Source organism: Echinops telfairi, unplaced genomic scaffold (assembly GCF_000313985.2).
Source record: "Echinops telfairi isolate 266 unplaced genomic scaffold, ASM31398v2 ScPeMD7_30;HRSCAF=105, whole genome shotgun sequence".
NCBI lineage: Eukaryota > Metazoa > Chordata > Mammalia > Afrosoricida > Tenrecidae > Echinops > Echinops telfairi.
Genome location: NW_022103927.1, coordinates 744,015 through 755,571, shown reverse-complemented (window position 1 = coordinate 755,571; position 11,557 = coordinate 744,015). Strand labels below are relative to the sequence as shown.

The window sequence follows — 11,557 nt, the reverse complement described above, 5'->3', positions numbered from 1 at the left end:
ACAGAGCCCCCAGGTGGCACAAACAGTGAAGGTGCTCAGCTGCTCACCAAAAGGCTGGTGGTTCGAGTCCACTCAGAGGAACCTCGGAAGATCTGCTTCGGAGAGGTCACAGACATTGAAGCCCCTGTGGAGCACAGGTCTCCTCTGACACACGAAGGTTGCCATGAGTTGGAGTCAACATGATGGTAAGTGGCAGGATCAGGTCGGTCTCTGTGCGCTGAGCGCTCCAGTCAATCATTTGATGGCCAGACCAACAAGCACGGGAAAAGGCAGGGTGGCAGTGTGACTTTCAAGGCCTGGAAGGGACTTCCGTGGGTCCCTTCCACTATATACATATATTATTATTATTATTATTATTAATTATTTTAAATGCCATTGGTTTAAGTCCGATTGTAATCCAGGTTGAGTGTAGTCACCCTTCTTCCGAATCTAAGAGGAATTACAGCACTATCTTGAGAACCTAATGGATGCCATCCCGGGAGAAAGGGTTTATCCCTGCTCTCTTGTAGGTGAAAGGTGTTGTGAGGGTTTTATTGGCAAGAGAGAGGCCACCCACCTCAAATCAGCTTCTTGCTCTTTCTCAGCAGGGAGCACCAGACCTTAAGTGGTGGCAGCAGTGAGGAAGAGGTCAAAAGGGAAGATTGAAACTCAACTCAGAAAACTTTCAGGAGGATTCTTGTAGAGGAACTGATTCAAAAATAGGAAACACTCCACACAAGTTTAGCCTGAGCAATACTTGTGTCTGTCCAGTTTTGTTGTCTTCGCTGGGGAAGGTGGGTTTGGTGCAGGAGAAAGTCTTTTCCTGAGACACACTGAGGAAAGTGTCTGTCCAAAGCCCTGGGCAGACCATGGCAGAAGGTGTCATGAGCTTGTTATTGGATTAATGATTTTGGAGAGGCTGCACGCAGGAGATTTCAAGAGCCACTGAGGGAGGGGAAGGTTGATTTTTGTCGATGCATCCTTAGCAGAGGGACTGGCCCAGTATCTCTGCAAGGGAAAGAATCTAGTCCTGACAAACCACCTTTAGGGACCTGGTGGGTCACAGTTCTGCTGTGATACATGGGGCCACACGGATTCAGAGTCGACTCACTGACACTGGTATGTATGTATGTAAGTATGGTATGGTGTGTATGGTATGGTATGGATTATATGGTATGCTATGGATGGTGTGGATGGTATAGTATGTATGTAAGTATGTATGTGTGGTGTGTTATATATGGTATGGTATGGTATGGTATGGTATGGTATGGTATGGTATGGTATGGTATGGTATGGTATGGATGTATGTATGTGTGGTATGGTATGTATGGTATGGTATGGCATGTATGTATGTGTGTGTGGTATGGTATGGATGGTATGGTATGGATGGTATGGTATGGTATGGTATGTATGTATGTGCAGTATGGTATGTATGGTATGGTATGCTATGGATGGTGTGGATGGTATGGTATGTATGTAAGTATGTATGTGTGGTGTGTTATATATGGTATGGTATGGTATGGTATGGTATGGTATGGTATGGTATGGATGTATGTGTGTGTGGTATGGTATGTATGGTATGGTATGTATGTATGCATGTGTGGTATGGTATGGATGATATGGTATGGATGGTATGGTATGGTATGTATGTGCAGTATGGTATGTATGGTATGGTATGGATAATAAGGTATGGCGTGGATGGTATGGTATGGTATGGTATGGATGGTGTGGATGGTATGGTATGATATGGTATGGTATGGCATGGATGGTATGGATGGTATAGTATGTATGTATGTAAGTATGTATGTGCGGTATGGTATGGATGGTATGATATGGATGATATGGTATGGTGTGGATGGTATGGTATGGTATGGATGGTGTGGATGGTATCGTATGTATGTAAGTATGCATGTATGATATGGCTCTGTGAGCTGGCTTATCAATGTAGATTCATCGTTAGCAGAGGATTCACCTGACAACTCTGGAAGTGCAGGGCTGAATGTGTTCAACGAGAGGAGGAGGCGTTTACTAAGAAGACACAGGCGGGAGGAGGGGGTTGGATCACAGATGTTCCTCAAAGGCAGAAAATCCCATATATCAGCATCGGAGTGATGAGTTCATCATCAGGACCATCTTTGGCATGATGGTTGGCATGGCCAGACCAACAAGCACGGGAAAAGGCAGGGTGGCAGTGTGACTTTCAAGGCCTGGAAGTCATCTGTGGGACACCACCCCCCCTTATGCAATTAAATGGAATATGTGAGTTCTGTGTGTGTGTGTTATCCATGATGTAACCTTTCATATGTGTGACTATATGAGGAGGCTTCAAAAAGTTCATGGAAGAATGAAAGTGAGAGATCATGGAATTTTTGAAGCCCTCTCATAGTATTAGTGACTGAGCACAAAGGGGCCACCCATCATTTCAGTGGGTGTAAGGTACTAAGATTTTTACTACATACCACATTCCCTACAAAAAAATATTCCACAGCAAAGGAAATGAGCCCATGAACTTAACTGTTTCAGCACTCAAAGTAAAATTCTGTTGATCTCCCACAACAAAACATGGACTTGCACCAATTTTGTTTTAAATGGCTCATACTTCATGTTTTATAATAAATACTTTAATACGAAGGGAATAGCTGGGTAACAACAAATGCTGTGCCCTTTACAATAAAAATTAACTCCTTTTGGTATAAATTAAAACTTTTCATGTTAGATAAATATTAATATTTCTAGTATATTTATATTTGCTATGCTAATATTATATTTAAATTATTACCTCTGTTATTATGATGTTAATTGTATCCTAGATTGTGCCTTTATGTACACCAAACACATTTATTTTAAAGTTAAATTTAAATATTATTGTTTATAAAACTTAAGACATAACTCTACATAAATCCTATACAGTTTAAAAGCATCTTGATGGAACTCATTACAATGGTCTATTTGTTAGAGTTCCCTTATTTTCCCATTATCTGGTCTTAGAGTTCCCAACTGGTTATTCATGAAGATTTGCTGCTTGTACTTGTATCATGATAAAGAGCATTGCTGGCCCCTGGCTAGAGTTGCTGTATGATCAGACATGAATGTCCATGACGGTTTTCTCAAAGGAATTAGAGATCTGTTGTCCATTAAAATAATCCATTCTTGCCCAGTAACTGGTCCTGTTGGATCCTGTTGAGTATTGGGTGAATGTGCAAGACTTAGACTCAACAATCCACCCCCACCTCTTGTTTATTAGGATGAAATCATATGTTCCCGGAAGATCTGCTAAAATAAGGATTTTCTTGAAATGGTAAAGTGATAGGGGCCTCATAGCTTATTTCTTACTGATACATTCTCATGGATTGGGACTGGTATCAATTTCATCTAGTGCCTTGCCAGTTCACTCTCACTATAGCACTTGTTTTCCCTTGTGTCCTGTATGCTTGGCATTTATGAATCTTTGCTTTGGAAAACTGATGGCCCTTTATTGATTTCCTAAGCACAGGCTGACCTTGCTTATTGAGTAATCTGTACCTGTTCATCTAATTTCAGACAGTCAGCCATTCATGAAGGTCAACCATCAAGCAGACCTGCATAGCCTGTCCTTGAGGTGGACACTTGGGAGCTGTTGATCAATCAGCTTCTTGATCATCGGAAAAGACCAACATGCCACAGCCAGGTGAGTGACCATGGGAGGTCCAAGGCAAGGACAGAGTGATTCACTTTCCTACTTCTATCCTCCATCAAACTTTAAGACCTTTCAGGGAAAATACTAAAAAGTATTTGTTTTTCTAGCTGCACATCATTGACTGAAAACTCAAACACTAACTCATGAAGCTGTGTGTCCCATTTTGTGGTTGATTTCATTCTTAGGTGATCCCAGAATAATGCATATGGTTTGTGCTCAAACTAATCTAAGAAACGTTGGTGGTTCAAACCCATTCATCCAGACCATTGGAGGAAAGGCTTGGAGATCTATTTCATAAAGATTACAGTCCAGAAAACCCAGTGGAGTTCAGTTCCACTCTGTAATACATGAGGGTGCTCTGAGTTAGAATCAACTTGATGGCACTAGGTATGGTTTTGATTGGTTGGTTGATTGGTAGATTTGGGGTCATTCTTAGATAATGCTTTGGTGAATGGAACCAAGGACCCTGTGGGCTGGTGAGTGTGATTTCTGCATCAGGCCAGGCAGAAAGCGAATAATCAAAGAGTAGAGACAAGCATAATGTGGTTGAGACAGGAAGTTGAGTATTACTTGGGGAAGCAGATCCTAAACGATTGATTACAGTGCTAGTAATGAGAAAGGTGACTGGACACAATGTGGAAATTATTGAACAATATCATTAGTAGCACATACAAGTAAAATTTTGCTGAAGAGCATTCAACAAAGGTGGCAAGAGTCCCTCTACATGAAGTTGCCAGAGATTCAAGGTGGATTTTAAAAAGACAAGGCATGAAGGGTATCCTTGCTGATGTTAGATGACTCTTGGTTGAGAGTTGAGAATACCAGAAAGATGTTTACTTATGTTTTACTGACTATGCAAAGACTTTCAACTGTGTAGATAATGACAAACTATTCATGACATTACAAAGATTGGGAGTTTCAGGACACTTCATTGTGTTCATGCGGAACCTAGACCTGGACCAAGAGGTAGTCTTTCAACTCGACAAAGGAATACTATATGGTGTAAAATCAGAAGAGTCAAAACTGTATCCTTTCACTATACCTCCTCAACATGTATGCTGAGGAAGTTAACGCAGAAGCTGGACTATAAGAAGAAGGGAGCATCAGGGTTGGAGGAAGGCTCATTAACAAGTTGTAATATGCTTCTGACACGACCTTGATTGCTGAAAGCAAAGAGGATTTGAAGCATTTGCTGATGGAGATCAAGGACTGCAGCCTTCGGTATGGATTGCAGCTCAACAGCATCATGATAAACGAAGGAAGATTGAAGTTGTCAAGTATTTCCTCCTGCTTGGATCCACAACCAATAGTTCATAAAAGCAGCAGTCAAGAGATCAAATGACGCATGGTATTGGGCAAATCTTCTGCATAAGACCTCTTCAAAGTGTTGAAGAGCAAGGAGGTCACTTTGAAGACTAAGGTGTGCCAGACCCACGCCATGGTGTTTTCAATCACCTCACCTGCATGTGAAAGCTAAACAATGAATAAAGAAGACCAGAAGAGAATCGATGCATTTGAAGTACGGTGCTGGCAACAAATATTGAAAGTATCGTGGACTGCTAGAAGAACAAACAAATGTATCTCAGAAGAAGTACAACCAGAATGCCCCTTTGAAGCAAAGATGGTGAGACTTTGTCTTCGGTACTTTGGACATGTGATTAGGAGAGACCAGTCCATGGGAAAAGGACATCATGCTCAGTAAATAGAAGGGCAGTGTAGAAGAAAGTCCTCACAAGAGCGATTGACACAGTGGCTGCAACAATGCACCCAAACATATCTCTTGTGAGGGCGGTGTAGGACCAGGCACCTGCTCTGCGTAGGGTCAATAACAATGGGAAATGTGTGATACAGAAGGGAAGTATCGCTGAATGACATCAGGTGTTGCTTAAGTATGGGTTCTACAACATCTGCTGTGTGATGTTGGATTGGTTACTGCATGGCTTTGGGTCTCTGTTCCCTCACATTATAAATCATAATAACATCTGTTGCCATTAGTTACCATTGAATTCATCCTAACTCTTAATGACCACATGTGTCAAGGTTGGTACTGAGCTCTATGGGGGTAATCTTGGCTGTAATCTTTATGAAGTAGAATGCCAGACCTTTCTTCCAATGGTCTTGTTGGGTGAGTTCAAACTGCTGACCTTTCAGCTAGTAGCTAAGCACCACCCAGGACTCCATAACAGTATCTACTGGTAAAGATTGAGTAAGGGGGGTTGGGTAGAAAGCCAGTAAAATACTTTGCATTATCTAGCCCAAAATATAATTCATGCTGAGTCTGAGAAGCCATTCAACTGAAACCCATCAGCTCTTCCCTGACTTTAGAATGGTGCTGGTATAGAGAAAAACAAACAAGCAACCAAAAAGCCTTACTATCCAGTCAACTCCAACTCTCATCAACCCGCTGGACAACAGAACAAAATAGTACCTAGACCTGTACCATCTGCACAATCCCTGCTATTTTTGAGCCTATTGTTGCAGCCGCTGTGTCAGGTCATCTCATTGCGAGTCTTATTCTTGTTCCCTGATCCTCTACTTTAGTGATCATGATGTCCTCCTCTTGAGACTGACCCCTTCTAACAACATGGCTGAGGCAAGCAAGTCACGCAATGCCCTGTTGTGGTCTGTAAGGTTTTCATTGCCTCGCCTTCAGGACATCACCAAACCTTTCTTGCTAGTCAGCCTTAGTCTGGAAGCTCTTCTGAAAGCTCCCCACCATGGAGGACCCTGCTGCTAGTTGAATCATCTGTGACATATCTCCCAGCATCACAACAACAGGCAAGCTACCACAGTACAATGAATTGACAGATGGGTGGTGGTCAAGAATGTGAAGCATTAAATGCCAACTTTAGTGTAGCATTAAAGTGAGAGAGAAAAGAGATTGAGACAGAGAAAAGCAGTTGGATATTAGATCAGGGTAAAAGCTTGACCAAGGTTCAGGATTAGAAGTAAAGAAAATGACCAGCAAGGGCACGGAAAAGCCTGGGTGAGATGGATTAAAGCAATTGCTGCAATAGATGAAAGATACCCAAAGTAAGCATCATCGATAGTTTGGACACCAGAATGTCTTCCATAGACACCTCCACTGGCTGTTCCTGGTCCCCAGGCAGCCCTCTCCTTTAGACATATACCTCTTCTAACTCCTAGCGGATGGTGATGGATGCCTCTTTGGTCAGGATGTTCTCAATGCTGTAGACAATGTGTAGAGAACAATATTTTGAGGCTGAAATCTGACGATATGAGTTTATCTGGAAGAGTGGGGTTGACATCCAGAAGGTTCAACAGTCTTAGTTTAGTGGGGCAATTCCTCCTGATCCTCAGTTCGTCTTTTCATTGCCTACCTAGTGCACGCTAAGCGTAAGATGCTCCACTCACATCCTATGAAGTCAAGCCTCAAACAGGTAGCTGATCTTCATAACAACTTGTCACCCACATCCCCAGACCATTGGTTTCCAACTCTGCCATCATAGCATAGATAGCTTTGGTCAAATCCTAAATGTCATCAGAGACTTTGTTCTTTCCCTGCTCTTATATCAGAACTTAGAAACAGGCTTGTCCTTGTGGTTTAGGACTTGATTTTTGATCCAACCCCACCATCCTGTCATGTTGGGCAAAGTCTCCCATCTTCAGATCCCAGTCTCTTGGCAATTTCCGGGGCCTCCCACCCCAGAGCATCTGGATGTTGCTTGGTAGTGCCTGCCTGGAGGATGAAGGCAAGTCCTTAACTCAGGAATTATAAAAACAGGGCCTCGTGGTACTACCCCCAACCTTCTGACCAGAGCAGACATGATAAATCGATCATAGATTTTTTTTTTCCAGATTGAGCATGGGTGGGCTCATCATCCAGCTCAAAACTCCAGGGAACCATGAACAACTCATTGCAGTTGGTATGTGCCTTAATTCCCTCACGCTGCTATAATGAAAATACCACAAGCAGGCATCTTTAGTAAACAGAAAATGATTTTCTCACAGTTTAGGAACCTAGAAGACTGAATTCAGGGAGCTGGCTCACAGAACTTCTTAAACTGTGGTTCATGACCCCATATGTGGTTGTGTAACTCAATGTGGATGTGGTGAAACATTTGGCAGCAGTACAATGTTTCTCAACCAAGTAGTGGTTACGTATGGGGCTGTAAACTGCAAGGTTAGCAGTTTGAAGCCACCACTTGGTCCACAGGAGAAAGAGGAGACTTTTACTCCCGTGAAGAAGTAAGCTCACAGAGGCAGTTCTGCCCTCTCCTATAGGGTCACTGTGAGTTGACAGCTATTCGATGGCAGTTGAGTAACAACCAAAAGTAATTCAAAATCAGACATGTGACAAGTCCGAGGTGTTTCTGGCAGGGCTTGTCTGTGTTACATGGCAGGATTTCACTGCAGCCTTGGTTCTGTGCACACAACATGCCCTTGTAGCCAAAATAAAAATCAACAGTTAGGGCTTGTGCTTTGTAATTCTATCAAAAGTACGAACTTCATTAAAAGCCATGTTCGATTTGTATACTTCTTTCATATACTTCTATTCCTGAGGTCAAATAAAAAGTTCTTGGGCAAAAGGGGGTCATAAGTGGGGAAAATTTCATAATCCCTCTTGATGTGTGAGAATTGCCTTGATAGCAACGGATGATGGGAAACGCAGGTGGAAATGAAGATCACTAAGTGAAAGATATAGTTTGGGACAAAGGTCCTGACTGTCAGGGTTACAGTGACTACACAACTCCATGTGGGGTCTCAAACCACCATCTAAGAAACTCTGCATGGCTTTCTCTGCTCCCTCTGAGGGGACACTGTTGCCTCTGTACACTGGTGATCCCTCAGTTCCTTGGCCATCCCCATGGTGCCTCTATCTTTCTCCATTTGTGATCCCTTGCACCTGTGCCTAAGGAACCCTGATGGTGTGGTGGATTATGTTGGGCTGCTGACCACGAGGTCAGTCTGCATTTCAGCTTACCAGCCATGTTCCAGGAGAAAGATGGGGCTTTCTGCTCCCATGCAGATTTGCAGCCTTGTAAACCCATGTGGGCTGGTCTGCCCTGTCTTATAGGGTCGCTGTGAGTCCGCATGGAGTCAATGGCAGTGAGTGTGGAAGCTGTGCCTGATCTGCTCTTTCTAGGTCTCAAGGGTGATTGGTTTGTGATACACCCTACACCGATGTGGTCTCATTAACATAACCAAGAAAATCCTATTCCCAAATGGGATCTAATGATGGCTATTGGAATTAATATTTGCAACAATTTGGGGTGGGGAAGGGACACGGTCCCATCCATAACAGTATATCAGATGAAACCCATTTATCATCCGCAATGAAGCATCTCACCCAAAGTTCTGTTCTTCCTGCAGATGAATAATACCTCCTGGAGAATGGGGACAATCAATCAGTCAGTAACCTTGGACTTCACACTTGTCGGGCTTTTCAGCCACTCGGGGTCACACTTGTTCCTCTTCTCCCTTGTGGCCATCATGTTCACCATGGGCCTGCTGGGTAACAGCATCCTGATCTTCCTGATCCACATGGACTCCCGACTCCACACACCCATGTACTTCCTGCTCAGCCAGCTCTCCCTGTTGGATGTTGGTTTCCCCCTGGTCACCATCCCCAAGATGGCAGCCGACTTTCTGCAGGGAGGTGGATCCATCTCTTTTGGGGGTTGTGGCGCTCAGATGTTCTTCTTGATGCTGACGGGAGTCTCTGAGGGTGTCCTGCTGTCCCTCATGTCCTATGACCGCTACGTGGCCGTGTGCCACCCCCTGCATTACCCTGTGCTCATGAGACGCCAGGTGTGCTTGCTCATGGTGTGCACTTCCTGGCTGTCAGGGGTGCTTGTCGCCACCATCCAGACCTCCATCACCTTGCACTTTCCCTTCTGTGCCTCCCGCACCGTAGATCACTTCTTCTGTGAGCTGCCTGCCCTGCTGAAGCTCTCCTGCGAAGACACTTCTACCTATGAGTTGGCGCTGTCCATCTCGGGAGTGCTGATCTTGCTGCTGCCCATGTCGCTCATAGGCACTTCCTACGGTCACGTGCTGGGGGCCATCATCCGCATGCGCTCGGCAGAGGCCAGACACAAGGCTTTCACCACCTGTTCTTCGCACATCACCGTGGTGGGGCTCTTCTATGGGGCTGCCGTGTTCATGTACATGGTACCAGGCACCTACCACAGTCCACAGCAGGACAACGTGGTCTCCCTTTTCTACAGTCTCGTCACCCCCACGCTCAACCCTCTCATCTACAGCCTGAGGAACCGCGAAGTACGTATGGCTTTGGTCAAGGTCCTTGTCAGAGCTGGCTTCAGGCCAAAGAGATGACCTCAGAGGGGGGTGTTGGGCTGTCCCAGGGACTTTCCCTGCCATCTGAAACCTGTCTCAAAGGTACTCATTTGTAGTCCACCTGGTCCAAGATTTATTTTCTGGCCTGGTCATTCCGGGCCTCCTAGACTAGTTTTTGTTTTCTTTTACAATTTTGTTGAAGAAGAAGAAGAAGAAGAAGAAAAAGTAAAAACAACATTAGTGATTCCAATCACTTAACAAGAGGAGGACTTTTCATTATGGTTTTAAACAAAAGGAATTTTTTTAACTACAAGCATGCCACACCCAAACAACAATGGATCCCAGCTAGTACAAATGATTAAATCCTCACTATAAGAGAAAGGTTGGTGCTTTGAGTCCACTCAACGGCACATCAGAAGAAATTCCTAGCCATGTATCCCCCATCACCAAATCCTCTATTGAAGATCCTGCAAAGCCCAGCTGTACTCTACGTACTGTATGAATCGACTCAATAATCACTAGCAACAAGTGGCACAGTGCTCTGCCTCCCACTGCACAAGGAGTGACAGGTCTAAAATTAACAGTAAAGCAAGAAAGGGATCCAGGGTGTGGTACTCTGACAGTGATGGGCTACAGGGTTCTAAGATCCGTGTCCCTGATGGTCCTCGGTAGTGTCTTTGTTGGGGTGATACTATTGTTTTTACAGATCTGTAAGATCCTTACAGATTTCATCTCTCTCAAAATTTTGTGTGAGATCCAAAGGATTAGACGGTCACCAACTAGAGGGGGGAGATACATCTCTTTAGGAAAGACACAATTTTTAAAAATATTTTATGGTATAGTTTCTACTGATTTTTTATGCTTAAAATACCCAACGCATAATACAAAGGTGTAAAGCAAGCAAAAAAGCAAGGGAAAGAGATCTACAGGTTGGACCTCAATGGACTAAGCAGACAAGGATCAATATACAAGAACCATAGAAATTAGAGGACAAAATGGGCAAACAGATGGCAGATTTCAAGAGAGAACTTAAAGCTCTGAAAAATGGCCAAGTGGGAATTCAGAAATGAAAAACCATAATATCTGACATGAAGAATTTATTGTACGACCATATTAGCAGAAGAAGCCATCTGTGAACTTAAAGACCAAGGGAAAATATCCAGGAAGTGGGTGGAATACAAACTAAAACTATCAATGGCATTGTATACAGCTGAGACAATAAAAAACAATTGGGCGTATATGAAATAGAAATCCCTGGTGGTTAGAAGAACTATTATGTGGCAGGAGAAATATTTGAAAAGAAATTGTCTGAATTGAGTGTTAGGCCAGGTTGACTGGAGAAACAAATCCAGTGACACTCATATATGTGTAAGAAAGAGCTTTATAGCCGAAGTAATTACATGTCAAGAAAGCATCCCAGCCCAGTCCAACTCAAGTCTGGTACTAATTGATAAGTCCCTCTTCAGACTCGGGCAGTTACATGCCATGATGCAGAGTGCAGGAAGATCATGTGGATCCTAGGTGAGTGGAATGACAGCAGGCAGGAAGGCATGGCAGAAAAGAGAGAGTAGTTCCCAGGGTCCTCCTTATAAGAAGACCACACCCCAAAGAAGGCTGATGGTGCCCGGCTATCGAGATCTA

General features: G+C 43.7%; 1 protein-coding gene across 1 annotated transcript; it reads left to right on the top strand.

Annotated features, from left to right (window-relative positions):
• Nucleotides 1-8,920: 8,920 nt before the first annotated feature.
• Nucleotides 8,921-9,955, top strand: LOC101638122 (olfactory receptor 2Z1-like). The gene has a single exon (XM_004715466.2). It carries the CDS (start codon nucleotides 8,990-8,992, stop codon nucleotides 9,953-9,955), a length of 966 nt encoding a protein of 321 aa, XP_004715523.2. The 5' UTR covers nucleotides 8,921-8,989.
• The last annotated feature ends 1,602 nt before the right edge of the window (nucleotides 9,956-11,557 follow it).

Excerpts from the sequence above, each read along its gene's own strand:
- LOC101638122 (XM_004715466.2), top strand. The coding sequence starts at position 8,990 with ATGAATAATACCTCCTGGAGAATGGGGACAATCAATCAGTCAGTAACC.